This window comes from Penicillium atrosanguineum (genome assembly GCF_028827265.1).
Source record: "Penicillium atrosanguineum strain IBT 20685 chromosome Unknown utg000004l_segment0_segment0, whole genome shotgun sequence".
NCBI lineage: Eukaryota > Fungi > Ascomycota > Eurotiomycetes > Eurotiales > Aspergillaceae > Penicillium > Penicillium atrosanguineum.
Genome location: NW_026623136.1, coordinates 411,352 through 427,253, shown reverse-complemented (window position 1 = coordinate 427,253; position 15,902 = coordinate 411,352). Strand labels below are relative to the sequence as shown.

At 49.5% G+C, this 15,902-nt stretch overlaps 7 protein-coding genes across 7 annotated transcripts; 1 reads left to right on the top strand and 6 right to left on the bottom strand.

Moving 5' to 3' along the window:
• Window positions 1–149: 149 nt before the first annotated feature.
• Window positions 150–1,385, bottom strand: N7443_005463 (TDT family transporter; the record flags this gene model as incomplete). The annotated part of the gene is made up of 4 exons (XM_056885519.1): window positions 150–296; window positions 343–628; window positions 685–981; window positions 1,033–1,385. 4 exons carry the CDS (start codon window positions 1,383–1,385, stop codon window positions 150–152), a joined length of 1,083 nt encoding a protein of 360 aa, XP_056740967.1.
• Window positions 1,386–2,282: 897 nt separating this feature from the next.
• Window positions 2,283–2,617, bottom strand: N7443_005462 (NAD(P)-binding protein; the record flags this gene model as incomplete). The annotated part of the gene is made up of 2 exons (XM_056885518.1): window positions 2,283–2,545; window positions 2,602–2,617. 2 exons carry the CDS (start codon window positions 2,615–2,617, stop codon window positions 2,283–2,285), a joined length of 279 nt encoding a protein of 92 aa, XP_056740966.1.
• An 800-nt stretch (window positions 2,618–3,417) lies between these two features.
• On the bottom strand, window positions 3,418–4,926 carry N7443_005461 (putative sugar transporter; the record flags this gene model as incomplete). Its single annotated transcript, XM_056885517.1, has 1 exon — window positions 3,418–4,926. One exon carries the CDS (start codon window positions 4,924–4,926, stop codon window positions 3,418–3,420), a length of 1,509 nt encoding a protein of 502 aa, XP_056740965.1.
• Window positions 4,927–5,421: 495 nt separating this feature from the next.
• rhgB (putative extracellular rhamnogalacturonase) lies at window positions 5,422–6,862 on the bottom strand (the record flags this gene model as incomplete). The annotated part of the gene is made up of 3 exons (XM_056885516.1): window positions 5,422–5,897; window positions 5,951–6,140; window positions 6,200–6,862. The coding sequence occupies 3 exons, from the start codon at window positions 6,860–6,862 to the stop codon at window positions 5,422–5,424; spliced, it is 1,329 nt and encodes a 442-aa protein (XP_056740964.1).
• A 1,066-nt stretch (window positions 6,863–7,928) lies between these two features.
• On the bottom strand, window positions 7,929–8,364 carry N7443_005459 (Aldo/keto reductase; the record flags this gene model as incomplete). The annotated part of the gene is made up of 2 exons (XM_056885515.1): window positions 7,929–8,287; window positions 8,343–8,364. The coding sequence occupies 2 exons, from the start codon at window positions 8,362–8,364 to the stop codon at window positions 7,929–7,931; spliced, it is 381 nt and encodes a 126-aa protein (XP_056740963.1).
• Window positions 8,365–8,789: 425 nt separating this feature from the next.
• N7443_005458 (uncharacterized protein) lies at window positions 8,790–10,433 on the bottom strand (the record flags this gene model as incomplete). Its single annotated transcript, XM_056885514.1, has 1 exon — window positions 8,790–10,433. The coding sequence occupies one exon, from the start codon at window positions 10,431–10,433 to the stop codon at window positions 8,790–8,792; it is 1,644 nt and encodes a 547-aa protein (XP_056740962.1).
• A 3,549-nt stretch (window positions 10,434–13,982) lies between these two features.
• On the top strand, window positions 13,983–15,382 carry N7443_005457 (uncharacterized protein; the record flags this gene model as incomplete). Its single annotated transcript, XM_056885513.1, has 2 exons — window positions 13,983–14,020; window positions 14,089–15,382. The coding sequence occupies 2 exons, from the start codon at window positions 13,983–13,985 to the stop codon at window positions 15,380–15,382; spliced, it is 1,332 nt and encodes a 443-aa protein (XP_056740961.1).
• Window positions 15,383–15,902: the final 520 nt, after the last annotated feature.

The window sequence follows — 15,902 nt, the reverse complement described above, 5'->3', positions numbered from 1 at the left end:
TATTAAAAATAAAATAAAATATTAAAATAAATTCGCGTTCTCCACATCACGTGAATCTGGGGTTTCCCACGTCTATACTGCGTACATTCGATCATTCGATCTATTATAACTTTCTCGCTAGTGCTTCATTTTATTCTTTCATTGTTGAATCAAGCTGCCTTGCCAGCATCCCTGTCTTCTTCTGCCACCCGAAGATCTCCTAAACACGGCGCATAGAACAGCTTCCCCGAGATGGCGCCTTTCAAAGTGCCGACACTAACGATGATCCATAGCACGACCACAAATACAGAGAGGATCTGAAAATTAGCCATCGTATCAAAGCTTTCAGAGAAAACAACTTACTGTCCCTAGAATATTAAAAAATCTCGAAGGCAGTTCTGTTCCCATCTGAACGGTACTAGTCGCGAACACTCCGAGTGGAAAAGTAAATCCCCACCACCCAATATTGAAAGGGAAACTCCTACTATAAGCGATCGAAGCAGATGCAAAGAAAAGCCAAACTAGTCCAGAAGACCACAAAATAAGCGCGACCAGGAAACCCAGAGTATAGAAAGTCGCCCCGGAGGACTCTTCCAATGTATGGGTTTGGGGGAAAATATCCCGCGCGCACTGGCCCAGCTTCATCGCCCTAGATGAAATTAGCGAATCGGAATATCAAAATAAGAAAAGAAAAGAAAAACATACCCATATCCACCCTGTGCCAAAGGACCCAGCGGCAGAAACACACTGACAATCACAGCCTTAGGAGGCAACTTGTGAAGCGTCAGACGCAGGAGATAAATCACCATAACCATCATGGCCAACGGTAATCCAATCCCCCAAAGTGCATAGCTAACAATGACTGTCCATAACGCATACTGCTCATTAGGAAGTACACCAGCGACGATAGCCCCGGACGACGCAGCCACAATACAACTAACGATGGGAAGAAGCCACACCGCTGTCATCGAAGATAAGGGTCGTTCGTTTCCATGCGCCATCCTAAACTTATTAGCAGAAGTCTTCTCAACAATGTAGAGCAGAGGAACTCACAATAAAAACGGCAAAGACAACGCCGTCATCACCGAAACAACAGCGTCGAAGATCCATAATCCCCAAGCGAAATACCTCGTCCATTCGCCCCAGGCTGGTACACAGACTAGAACTACCATGTTGATTATAGTAGCTAGGCCCATGGGGAATGTTCCTATGAACATAGATTGAACGGGATGCTTGATCATCAGCATGAAGATCTCTGGGTACAATGTGTACCGTAGGATACTTATGATGCATGCAGTGCTGAAAAGGATGATGTTTAGAACGAAGACTATTATTGAGAGGTAGTAGAGCCAGTCTCCATTGTAGGGGAGATTGTGGAGGAGGATTGAGACGATTCCAGTGCCCATTGTTACGGAGAACCATCTGTATGGAGGGTTAGTGGGTGATTTTTTGGGTGTGGCTGGAGAACGGACGATGGAGTGAAGTTGCGGACTACTCTTCTCCAGCCATGGTCGTGTTTTGAGGTTGTGGGTATTGGGGTTTGGCCATTGGAGGTTCGGGGGTCGGGAGGTGCTGATGGTGAATATGATGAGTCGGACTGACGCGGGCTGCTCGCCATGTTCATTGAGTTCTCTGTGCTCGTGGAATAAGAACCAAGTACAGTAAAGTTAACAGTCGTCAGCAAATGAAGCAAGCAGTAGATATGGAGTCGAAGTGCAAGTATGACTCGATGATGTCGGCCGAGATCACGGGTTCCGGTACGTAATTTTGGGCAAATCCTTTTCGGGACGCCTCAAACTCCACATTCCAGAAAAAACGGTCGTGAGCTCCATCCTGGCCTTTTAATTGGCTGTGTTAGTTTGTCAAATTTCCAATTGCGAATTTGACATCGGTCGGGATTCGGGTTACCGAGCTGCGTGATCGTGGCACTATCTTCGATGCATTCTAACGTTCGGCAGATCTCAATACGATGAGCACGAGCTTTAGAACAAATTAATGGCTCGAGTTCATTTTAAAGAAATTTCCGAATCATCCAAATGTTTCTTTTGAGCCTCAATATACTCCTTACTTCTGCAGAGCCTAAAATAGTGCGATCGGATCCACTTCCTTGCTGAAGCCACCAAATGACATGCGAAGTAGATCATTCATCCTTGCGTAGATTTAGTCGATTGACTTCTATACCCTAGTATCAAGAGTCTATAACATGAAGCATGGTCAAAAATACAAGCCCAATAGAGCATTCATTTATTTCAACTATATACGAACATCACAACATTAATCCATAAATAGACCCTCTCAAGTTTTTACAATCCAAGCGGGTTCTGCGCATTTTGCTCCTTCCCGCCGTAACTCTCCTGCTTAGCACCCGAGTCACCCGAGGCACTCTGGCCAGCACCCTTGGTCGCGTTGCCAAGTCCCTGAGTGGTTCCTGACACGGTGTCTCCGACTCCGGATGTCGCGTCACCAACTGTGCTGCCCAGTCCACCGACTGCGCCGCCGACCGTGTTGGTTACGCCGCCGACTGTCTTGCCCAGGGTGTCGCCCACGCCGCCGAGGAGACCGCCGCCTAGGAAAGAGGGGTGAGATTTTTTGGGGTTGAAGGTAGAGACATCAAGTACTTACTGCCTTGCTCAGACATGTTGTGGTTATGTGTAAGATAAGTAGATAAGTGTAAGGTTGTGTGTATCTGTCAAGCGAGACTTGACTTGGTTCAAAGTTTGGAAGTTCGAGATCAAGATTGAGAATGGATAATATTTTGAAGATGGAAATAAGACACCTTGCAGCAAAAGCACCATTCCTTAAATACCCATGATCCCAGCAAACAACGAAACCGGTTCTAGCAATGATATAATGAGTGCAACCCCAGTAATACGCGCCACATTGTCATATGAAATACGCACATCCCCATGCACCACACCATCGAATCAAATGCCATAATCCACCTGTCATCCCCATCACTAGCCACCCATCGGATCCAGTCTCCCTGTTCTGACGTACATATCCATGGGCGTTGATCTCATCACTGTGGCACGGTTGTGCTTATTGGGTGATATCTCTCCGCTGATCGTGGAGGTGGCGTCGTGGCGATGTGGCGTTTGTTTGGATGATTGAACTCTCTTTTATGAATGGTGGGCTGGCTGTATGTGATCGAGACGATTTCTTCCATGGTGTGGGAGCTGCGGTGTGGTCTTTTGGGAAGGAAATGACATCATTAGCTGGGTACGGTGGATCGTGACGGGGGTTGACAAAGTGTTTTATATTAACTGGGTGGGGCGTGGTCTGGGCTCTACGGTGCAGGTGCTATTGGGTACGATATTGGGAATTGTAAGAAAATTAAGTGAATTAGGCGAGTTGACGGATTTCTCTTTTTTCTATCCATGACAAGAGCTAGGCTTATTGCCTGATCTAATTATTTGCCAAACCAGGAATCAAATTTGATTAGAGACTTGCTTGGCCTCGGGACTCGTAGGGCATTAGGAGGACTAGAATAGCCGCGGCGAGGAACAATGCTCCACTGACATAGACTGGAGCGGCGGTCTCGAGGTTCGCGAACATGGCGATGATGGGTGCCATTATGCCGAAGACACGATTGGCGGATGCAGTTAATGCGTTGCCCGTGCCGCGGTCTTTAGTGAGGAAGATCTCGGGTGTGTAGGCGTACAATACAGAATACATGAGAGTGCTCATGAAGTTGTAAGCGCAGTTCCATCCCAGTAGAGCATTGGAAGTGGTTGCTCGCGTAGATAGCAGCAGGAAGACTCCAGTTAGTGCGGTGGAACTGGATAGAGCGCCCTTCCGTCCGAATCTGGGAAGCTCGACGAGAACACCACCGAGGAGGCAGCCAGGAATTCCCATCACAGCGATAATCAGTGAGTTCCGGTAGGTGATGTATGTTGACCCGTCGCCGAATTCTGCCCCGCGTGATTGTTGAATGTATGGCAGGAAAGCGTTGTAGAGCGGGAATCCCAGTCCGAGGAAGGCCCATACGAGAATAATCAGAGTCGTGGAATAGGCCCGCTGAGGCGTATCGAACAGAGCGCGGATGTGATCCAAACTCAGCTTTTCCAGTCTCTGGCGGACGATGTCGGCAGCAGTCAGCCCCCGACTTCCCTGATCAATATCATCCAGTTCATCTAGCGTCAACGATGAAGCCTTCCCATTTCTCCTCGCAACTTCATGCACAACCTTGACAGCCTCCGCATTCCTCCCCTTACCCATGAGATACTTGGGCGACTCATATATAGTGAAGAACATAAAGCGTCCTACAAACATAGCCATAGCCAATCCACCCATCGCAACGAGGAAATACCTCCACCCCATATTCCCCGCCTTGGTACATCCCTGTTCCTCCGCGCAAGACATATTCCCAAGCAAAGGCCATGCCCCTAGATTAGCCAGTAGCTGCGCAAAAGCCCAATCCACCGACAAAACAGTCAGAAGATACTGATGTGACCCAGGCAAGAACTCCAGAAAAATAGCTGAATCCACAGGCAAGTTTCCCCCGACGCCAATAGACCACAATGCCGCAAATGCACACATTGCTCCGAATCCAGGCGATGCCGCCGCAATAAGACCGAATACCGCAGTGATTCCGATCGTGAGATTAAACGCCCACCGACGTCCGAACACATCACATCCGAAACCCCAGAATATCGCACCGATCAGTAATCCGATATTCTGCGCCAGCGTGAGTAACGCAGGACGTGAAACAGAAAATTCATAGGAAATTGGAGGCAGAATTAGAGATGTAATGATCGGCCAGAGATTATCGCTCGCCCAGCCGAATCCGATCACGATGAATAGTTGCCACTGATAACGACCCATTCCGATCTCTTGAATCGCGCGGTTGAGCACTTCCGCCTTGGCCCTGTATCGAGCGTCGGGGCTGGTGTCCGTAAAGCCCGGGTCCTCAGCGGCTCCTTGGTCCGGGGATTTAGAGGCGGACATGGTGGGATCGTGATCTTTGAGGGGAAGGAGCGGGAGAGATGATTCGGCCTCCATGTTATATGCTTGTGAAGTCATGGGGTTGCAATGGGGGCGCTTGCGCGATTGATGTCGCGATATCGCACCAGTGGACTGTGGTCGATCATGCGATTGGTAAGGCGTGCGACAAACTCTATGGCGGTGTGTCTGTTTCGGTGCGTTTAATGGCGTGATCGACGCCTTCCGGCACACTTTGATGAGGATCGCGGGGATCAGGGTCCAAAACTTTACGGATTCTCCACAATTTGGCAGATGCCTAATTAGGTGTGTGCTCGTCTTAAAAACGGCGCTGAAAGGGATGCTGTGTATTGCTATTTTACTTTGCCAGGAAGTTCGAAGGGATAAACAAAGGGGGCGGGATGTCACTTGACGTCAGATCCGACGCACCACGCACAGCATGTTCAAGGATCACAATCCCCAGCAAACAGAGCGCCCAATCTGGATCCTTCAATCAACCACCTAAGCAGAAGTCGACTGCGCACCCGCCAGCGAGCTATAAGGAGTCGCACCAGGGTAGAATGAAGTGGGAATCGCAGGAATCGGAATGGGCATATCCGTTCCATAGGCAGTCGCCAGATCCGACGCCATAGTCGCAGCCGAGTAACCCGTCGGAGCAGCAGTCACAGTCATGGTGGTGGTGTACGTGGTGTAGTCGTCGCCGGAGTCAAGGCACGCGCCGTCGCCGTAGGCGTTCTCGCACGAATACCACTGGTAATCGCCTTCCTCGGTCCACATATCGAAGTCATCGATCGTGATCTCGGTGCAGGGGGCTCCGCTGGCGCAATTCACCTTGATGGGACCGCGCTCGGCGCCGTCGGCTTCAGTGCCTTTCCAGTTGCTGATTGTGATGTTATCGAGTTGGACGCCGTCGCCGGCGACGGTGCTCATGCTGGACCAGGCTTGGTCAATGTCGAGGGAGTAGGCGTTGCCGTGGCCTGGATTGTTTAGTTTGTGTTTGTGTCAATGTTGATATGGGTAGGGTACAAACCGATGAAGTTCTCGAGGAGGAGGTTGGAGACAGTGCCGGAGCCGCCGTTGCTCTTGACCATGTACATCTGGTTTGAGGACCAGGTGTAGACGTTACGGTAGATGACATCGGAGATATCAGTGTCAGCTCCCAGCGAGCCCATGGCACAACCACCGCTCCAGTTGCAGTAAATGTTCTCGACAAGGATGTTCTTGGAAGGACTCTGCAGGGAGTTAGCTGGGTACTCACAGTTTGAAACACACCACTGACCTTGACAGTCACACATTCATCCTTGTTGGTAACCATGACATCGTGAACCCAGATGTTTGTCGACCAGACATCAATACCATCCAAACCGCCCGAGTTACCACCACGAATAGCCATGTTATAAACCTCTCCATTCTCACAAGTATCCATCGAGAAATGGAAAGCCGGCGCATCCACGAGCGCAAGATCGTGAACCGAGAAATCCGTAACCTCATACATTCTCAGAATGCGCGGTCCACTCAGCGATCCCTCGCGATGGAACTCATACCCCCAGCCCTGCACGGCACCCTCAGAAGTCGAACTGAACAGTTCGAAGTCGGTAGTATGCTCGATGAAAATCATGTTTCCTCCGTCGGTACCAGTACGGTAGATGATTCCGTCCATGCGGATCGCCGTACTGCTGCCGCCGGTCAGAGTGACCCAGGTATCGAGCGCATAGTCACCGGATGGGATGTAGACTACGCCATTGGTCTTGCACGCGGCCCAGGCGGAGGTGATGGCGGGGCCAATATCGGTCGAGTTGTCGGCTACACCACCGTAGTCGAGGACGGAGCAGATCTTGGAGGCGGCTTTGGTCGCGTAGCTGGTTGTTGGGCCTACGGTGCCGGAGAGTTGGGCGCTTGCGAGCAATGGCGCCAGGCCGATTGCTAGAAGGGAGGTGAACATGATAGAAATATAAGAATAAAATAAGAATAGAGGAGAATAGAATGAATAAAAGAGAATGAGTGGAATGAAGGGAAAAAGAAATAGAAATCGAAACAACCACAGGACACGGAAGTTATATCTCAAACCTTTGGCATGGAGGGTCGAATCTTTTCCCCCAGTCAGACCATGCCAATCCCGTGTCAAGCCCCGAGTCAAAGAGAAACACACGAACTCCCTAGATACTCCACATGCCGGCAAAGCATGATAGCTCCGGTGGAGCGTCCGTCAAGACTAACCTGACAAGAAGAAGGTTGAGATTGGAGGGTTAAAGAGGGCCCGAAGATAATGTTTGGTATTAATTGATCGGCACACTTAGCACGACCCGTGCTTTACGCATGCCTAAGGGCTCGGTCGCCTATTTCCTTTGCGGGCGCTAACTCCCGTCTCCATCTTTCTCTAACTGCTAGTTATGCTGCCCCTGAAGTGTCTCATTTTGGGTGCTCGGCAGTTGTAGGCTGCGTTGATCGGCGCTCTTCTTGGAAGGTATTTCGTTTAACCGACGTGCTATATTGATGTGATGGTAAAGTAGATGGAGCGACACCACTGCATGGCGTGACTGGTGGCTAGGCGAGCTGCTACAAAGCTTGTCGATCGTAGCTAAGCCTTGTCAATGTGAAGGCTTGAGCACACTGCCGTTCTGGTCGGGACATATTTCACCGAGGTATGAGTTCTTCCTAGCCAAAGTATAATTCCCCGCAGGAGCTACGACCGATGCAACAGTACCCCGGCTTTGGACGATATTTTTCCGAGCAGATCGGTGATGTTGGGTGCTAGTTCGCTCATTCATTGAATACAGCCATGATTAAGTAAGCTACGTAAACTCGACAGTCGTAATTGGGCCAATGGACAATTCTACAAAAACAAAGGGTTCTCAAAAAGTCTGATATTGCATCTCATGGACTGAGAAAATCTAGCTAAAGACTTCACCAGCAAATAGCGGAGACACAAGCGCGCCACGCCCTAGAGGCATCGCGCAAGCAAACGCTCCACTCCATATCGATACAATGCCCAATCTCAAACCTCAAGCCTAGATCATCAGGCGCTCAACCTGGTTCTTCAGGTTGCGGATGGTGGCAGTCAGGTCGGAAGCCTCGTTGGTGGTGATGCTGCAAGCGATCACGGGGCGGGAGACACCGGTGGCACGACCGAGAGCCATCTTGCTGGGAACGTAGACGTAGGGGACGTTCTTGTCCTCGCACAGCAGGGGCAAGTGCAGAATGATGGGCAGAGGGGTGGTGTCGGCGGCCAGGATGACAATCTCGGAGGTTCCGCGGTTGAGGGTCTTGGTGGTCTCGTTGGCACCCTTCTTCAGCTGGCGGTAGTGGCTGGCCTGCTGGACGAGGTCGAGCAGGGACTGGGCGAGGGTCTCATCGGCGATGGGCCAGGCTGAGATGCTGGTTAGCTTGGTTCTTCTTTCATGGTGCGATGGTAGAGGACTCACCAGCGGAAGCGTCTTCGGCCATTTTTAGAGATGTTCAAAAACCAGATCTTTGAGATAAAAGATATGGCTCACGCAAAGGATCACAGCCGTGTAGACAGCGGAAATAAATGGATGGGTATGGGTTGGTTGAATTTTGTGGAGGAAATTTTCTCAGATGGGGATAGGCGCGGGCTGACCGCTTTGGTTTTGCCGGGTTGAAGGTTCTTCAGTCAAAGAGTGCTGACCGCCTTTTGATTTTTTTTTGACCATCTAAGTGTGCCTACATGCCTCAGGCATAAAGGCAACACTACGTTGAACTTGGGAACTTGTGGTTACTGACTCATGAATTTTATTCATCGCTATGTATGTATGGCCATTATGCTGCCGAGATCAACTCGGTAAATGTACAGAACTCGTTCTATGACTTCGTAAACTCAATAGTGTCGATCATTCCAATCATGCAAAACCTTACGCGACCTGAGTACTGAGAACGGTTCTCGCAAGTCTAGACCGAGCTCGCAGAGCAGGTCCGTACTTGAACAAGGCGAATGGAATAAGGGTGAGAAGGGTGGCAATGAGAGCCAAAAGCAGACCAGCCCATTGGCTGCCCATGTTGTGGAAGAACTGGGATGCGAACAAGGGCGACACGGCACCGAGGGTGTTACGCATGAACCCCTGACCGGCAATAGCAGAGGAAGCGTTGTCACCGTAGCAATCGGCAGTGTAACTATAGCAGGACTCGAAGATGAAGAAGATGCCGAGGCCGATAAGGACAAGGCCGACAACGGGGCCGAACCAGAAGAGCTCTTTGTACTGTGTGAAGCTGTAAATGAACAGACCTACGGGTAGCCAGACGGCACCGCACATAGCACCGTAGAGACGGGCCTCGGGGCGGGACTCCTGGTTGGGGTCATTGATGACGGACTTATACTTCCTGATCTGGAGGAAGTTCAGACCGAAGCCCATGGTGGCACCGAGGCAGAGAGCGATGTAAGGCAGGCCGGAGACACCCTCACTCCAGCCCTTCTTCTCCTGGTAGGTGATTGGAATGACGGAGAGGAAGAGGAAGGTCAGGAACCAAGCGAAACTGATCCAGAGACCGAAGGCGAACACGACGGGCTCGGTAAACAGCATCTTGATGGCTTTAACGGACGAGTTGTGAAGCATCATCTTGATGCCGGGGGCTTCGAGGTCATTGTGAGTGACGAAGCGTTCGTCACCGGTAGACTGTCGAATCATCTTCGCGCGCTTCTTGAGAGTCACACCTCCACGGGTCTCACGGAGGAAAATGGCAATGACAATGACAAGAGGGATGTTGGCAAGACCCTGAATACCCTCAACCCAACGCCAGCCAAGAGCCTGGTCAATGAAGCCGGCGTAGATGGGAGCGGCGACGGTACCGAAGATGGCGATGAAGGCGAAGGAAGCCATAGGGATGGCACGGTCTGCGGGGGTATACATGTCGCCGAAAGTACCACCGACGAGGATAGTACCGACACAACCAAACAGACCGAGCAAGGCACGGCAGACGAGAATGGTGGCAATGTTCTTGGCCAGAGACAGGCCGATAAACATGAGAGCAAAGCAGACATAAGCACCGACATAGACAACCCGTCGGCCAGCCAGCTCACAGAAAGGTGCCAAGAAAAGAGGTGCGAGAGCACAAGTGAAGTTAAAGGTAAAAAGACCCAATTGTCCCAACTCATTTGAGACACCAAACTCATCCACCATCCGTGTGATACCAGAACTGTAGGCTGTTGTGGCCAGACCAATGAACAATGTCATCAGACAGAGCAGCAAACTGATGAAAGCCTTATACTTGGGGTTCCAGTTGAAAGGATTCTCTTTATCGCCCTCGGCGAATTCCAAAACGATCAAGTTTTGTCCGTCATGTTGGGTGGGCTTGGTAACGGTAAGAGGAAGGTCAAAGTCCACCTCTTGGAGGAGTTGGCTGTCGAGTTCTTGGTTGTGCTCGTCTTCGTATAATGATTCACGATATTTGCCGCCAATGATCCAACCCTTCTGTTGGGTCTCCTGGTGAGCAATGGAGGTTTCTGAAGTGTTCTCAGTATGAGAAGCCGTGATAGGCTGCTGCTGTTGTTTTGACTTCATTATGGCGATATTATGGGAGGAGGAAGGGAGAAGAAAACACAACCTTAAGAGAAGAAGAATCTGACAATCTGGGAGAATCCCGTCCCATATAAATCAGGTCCGGGATCAGGGCCTGTCGTCATCCGCATAACTCCGTGCTTGCAAGTATGGGGACTACGGAGCTACGGGCCTCCGGTCTCAAGGCGTGGGGGACCCTAGTCTGGTTCGGCACCAGTCTTCTCAACGTGTCCCTGGCCGTGTCATTTGATCGATTTGACTTTTCAAGTGGAGGTCAGGGGGCAGTATTCCACACCGCGTATAGTATCATGTATACTTGCTGCTTGGTCTCATACATCTCGAACTCAAAACCTAGAATTTTATTGCCTTCACGATGTGAACGACCTCTACCCCAGCATTTCTGACATTCCACCCTGGTGGCTTCATGGCTGAGAATGGTTGGTGCCCCATCGTCATCAACAGCTATTGTGCCTGCCCGAATTGGGGCATGGCCCGATACGTAACCAGCCTCAGTCGCATAAGTTTTGTGGACCATGAGAGCGCTGGCGAATTGTAGGCGCCAGCTAAAGCGCCACCTAGCAAAGCAAAGGCCAGTCTCGGTCAAACACCGCAGTATATCGGGGCTTGGTGAGGTGTTGATAACACCGAAAAGGTCCCGAGTACGTCCCGACCCTGCTTTATCCGAGGCCGAGCCAAGGCAGTCGGCATGCCTTGGCTCGGCCCCACCAGGCGAACCGACCGGGAAGCCGTGCGCAATCGGGTTCGCGGTTGAGCTGGAAAGGAGCTCTAATATTTATTTGAACCTATTATGCCAAAGATGATGGTGACTGTGGTTTATTTTGCTGCTTGTTGAGAACTAGAGAGTCCTTGGGTCGGGTGAGTGGTTCGCGAAAAATGTAGATGGACTACCGCTATTTCCCCGTTGGGTGACCGGGCGATCGCCCGTCGGTAGATCCTCGGGGTGTCCACCGAATGGGCGTCGAATCACAGTAAAGAATGATCGATACTGTGTTCACTGCGCTCGACAGGTACTGCGAAAGTGGATTTGCTTTGCCCACTGCCGCCCTGATGAGGCAGCGCATGTTTCAATCATGCATCTCATCACAGCAATGACGAGCAGGGCGTATAAGTCGCTCATAGGAACAGCGAACAGCATCGCCAACGCAGAGATCATCGATCATCCTGTTTTATGACCGTTGGTATTCTACCGGGCTAGGCAGGTACTCACTTGAGGGCTACGTGGCGCGAGAGATCAGATTTTCTACGGTCCATTCTTTCTGGATGTTGTAAAACTTTATTTGAGAGTGGAAATTTCATCTTTCTGTCGTAGGGATAGTTTTTTCGGGTTTGACTGGTATGCTTGGCTCTTGGTATATTCTTTTAGGATCTTTGCCACCCAGATAAATTTTTCCAAAATTCAGCGGAACCAGCGATCGTCTGATGATCTGATCGCCGGTTGACCTTCCTCACTAGTGATTGGTCCCAACTTCTACACAGCGCCTGATTGGTCGAATGAGCTACAGAACAAAAAATTATTGTTCCTTCGATGCTAGCTATACATACATCTATGTGGGTCAAATATTGCTAACATGCCCAGCCCAATTCGTCTAAAATAACTCGTTGCATGCTCATTTGAAATAAAACCTACCCATATGCCTGCCTGCCTGCCTATCTACAAACCCACAAATATACCTAGTGAACCAAAAGTAGCGTCAGCTTAGAAAATAGACAACTGACAGGGAGAAGCCCGGCCCATAAGATAATCTGGGCGAGCTGGTCAACCAGCACAGACTCTAGTGGCGGCCCGCCAGCTCACTCTTTGTAGGAGCCACATGCCGCTGGACAATTATTGCAGAAATAGCATCATTGGGCAGAGGACAGATTCCGTCCATAACACCCAAATGCTTGTTCGCCAGTTAAGAACAAGACTCCGGTGGCATATCCTGACATGTGCAGTCTCCCAATAAGCAAGACCCGCCTATCTTTGAATGGCCACTAAGGCATTAAATGACCGGAGTTATGTTGGTCAGAGAGGCCATATGGAAGAACAAATAGCCGCGCAGGCTACAAACGTCGCCCTGCATATTTACGGGAACTCCCGGTGACAAAAATGATGCGCGATTTCTTGGCCCATCTACCTGGATGCGGATTTGAGGGCGTTGATGAGTAACCAGGAGACCGAAGTGTGAATCTGGCCATTGACGAGTTAGTTGGCTAGAATTTGGGCAGGATATCATGTCAAGCTTACGTCTTGGCAGGCACTTCCGCAAAAAAGTTACGATTTAATGGCGCAAAGCTCCTGATGCCGTGCCCTAGAATAGTGTCGTAGTAACCTACGCTTGATTCCACTCCATTACCTTCATTCCCCCACTATAATTTGTGTGATCAACTTGTCTGAGTACCTCCAACGGTCGACTGTCAAGCTGATTTACGGCACAGGCGCAGAACAAGCTCGAGCACAAAATGCACAAGCAGAAATTAAAAGTAGAATATTAACAGGGCCGATCTCTTCGACATCCAGGTAAATAGGTACAACACTTGTTTCTTATGTGATGGCCCCGAGGACCTTTCAGAAAATTGAAACTTGGCGCATGGTTCCTCGTTCGTGTCGCTGCCGTAATGCGAGTTATGTTCAATCTGGAACGTTACACATGGATGACTGTATTGTCGACGTTGCTAATGTCTGGAATAATATATCCCGAAATCCCCATAATTGACAAGGCCATGATCAAGATAAGTATCTGCAGATACCTTAGGTAGCCTTGGAAGCTGCTTTTAAGAGATCTCTACGAGTGATTGTACGCAGATTTACCGTAGGGGGAACAGATATACATACTTATAATGAACTCGTACACTATGTATTTCATCAGAAAAATTTGCAATTCTTTCAAGTGCGTTCGGGATTTCACTGGGGCTATCATCATGAGTGTTAGCCTTGTAACACAAAAGTCAATTACGCCGGGCATAATTATGCTTGGAATCGTTCTAGATTACCCCGCAGCAAAAAAATCTCCTGATCGAGCAGGATCATGTGACAAATCAGGTTGTGCTGCACTATGACATCATCCCTCGGATATTCGGCGAATCCCCAGATTCACCTGCAGGGGATCAATTGACAGTCGCAGATCGCAGTAATGGCTGTTCAATCAATTGATAGCTCTAATAAGGGATCATTTGTTCATTTATCGGGCCTTAAGTTACACGGCTTTGAAGCAGACCACCGCCAATTCAATTGATTGAAGTGAACGTGGTTAACGTGTGCCTAATCGAACCTTGCTATTTTTGAATTAAGTGGCTATAATAGCCGAAGCCTAGGTGCTTTAGATTATTGTATCCCACCGCGTCACCATGACGCAAGCTCTCGAAACAAATATATAAACAGATCTGCTGCCAAGTGCTGCCAAGAGGATTTACACTGTCAAGCTTTCTCGTTTTTTTAGCTTAACCCCTTTCAGAAGACGTTGACGATACCTAGGGTCTCTTCGCTACTCACGACATTGATTGTTTCCTCGCTAAACCTCAAATTTTCAAGAAAGGAAGCCATTATCGAAAATGCCCTCTAAAAATGACGACTCCCACCACCTCCACAAGTAAGCCTCACTTTCAAGCTCCAACATCTCTTTACCTCTTAACAACCTCTTAACACTCAATCGATTAGAATTGGTGGCTGGATGCATCCAGACTATGCTGCGCACCAAGAATGGCTGGGCGGTATCATTAAGCATGTCGATAGCAAAGAACAAACCCTGCATCCAGTCTTGAAAGAGTTCAAAGAGCTGATCGAGAGCAACACCCGAGTCTATGCGCTCATTGAAGGCATGCTTAGAGAAGTCCCTCACAAAAAGCCCTACCAGAATGATCCGACTGGCCATCCAGAGATTCGCGACTACCACCATTTCCTCCGCGTCCTCAACCACCTACTCACCACCGCACCCTCATGGACCGACAAAGCTCACCGCGTCGGTCTGGTCGGTCTGCCCATCAACGCCGTCTTGGACTGGCCCATGGGCACACCAAGTGGTTACGCAGCATTCCTAGACCCAGAAATCAACGCAATGCTAAAGAAGGTCCTCAATGCATGGGGCGAATTCCTGCGTTCCCCAGCTTCTGCTGAAGTCCTGAACACATCTTCTCTCGGATGGTTCGGCGAAACTGGACATCGAGACCTCACAGCCGTCGCAAAGATCGGCCCATCAGCTGCTGAGAACCTCGAGTTCCATCAAATGTTCCAATGTGACCCCTCAGCACCAAACTACGGTTTCAAGTCTTGGGATGACTTCTTCACTCGATTGTGGCGTGATGGAATGCGTCCGGTCGCAGAGCCTGAAGACGGTCGCGTCATCGTCAACGCTTGCGAATCCAAGCCGTATAGAATCGCTCATAATGTCAAGGCTCGCGATCGGTTCTGGATCAAAAGCCAGCCATACTCTGTTCTTGATATGCTAGGACATGATTCTCTGGCTGAGCAATTTGTTGGTGGAACCATTTATCAGGCTTTCCTTAGTGCATTGAGCTATCACCGCTGGCACGCTCCTGTCGCTGGAAAAGTGGTTAAAGCATATGTGGTTGACGGGACGTACTACTCCGAGCCGTTGTTCGAGGGCGTTGGGAACCCGTTTGCTCAATCTCAAAATATTCATCTTGAAGGTCAGACTATCTCGCAGTCGTATATTACTGCGACTGCTACGCGTGCACTGATCTTCATCGAGGCGGATGAGCCTGCTATTGGCCTTATGGCATTTATTGGTGTTGGCATGGCTGAGGTCTCGACCTGTGATATTACTGTTAAGGAAGGCGACCGTGTCAATAAGGGTGATGAGATTGGTATGTTCCACTTTGGTGGATCTACTCATTGCTTGCTCTTCCGCAAGGGCGTCGATATTTCTGGATTCCCTGAGCCTGGCATGGAGGAGAACATGCCTGTTCGTAGCAGATTGGCAACCGTTGCATAGGATGTAAACCTATCAAGATTTGTGGCAGTCTTATTCAGGTCTGATCTATCTAAGCAGATTACTCGTCTATGAACTAATGGAGCAATTTACCTGTAAATAGAAAAAATTATTATATCTGGCCCCTTCTCGCGATCTTGAATTTCAAAATGCGTTAAATGGACAAGGCACTCTCTTCGCATCTGCAACAGTAGCTTAAAGAAAGAAAGTAACCTACCTCGGGCTAACTTCAATCAGCATGACTGATCTCTAGCGGAATCTTGAAGAACTAGAGCTAATGATATCATGAGGAATTGCGTTCGTACCCACTCTGGAAAATCCACCAATCGCAGGGCGTAATTTGCTGCTTAGAAAAAGAAAGTCAGCAGTGCATCAGCACGCTAATCCCAAATAGGCATAGCGTGTCATTGTTGATCCATCGATAATAATCGCATAATCGTAACGCGCTTTCTCCAACCATCCAGATTCTAGATCCCAGGCTATTTAAACCCTCGATCCTCCTGCAATTGAGAGAAAATCAAAA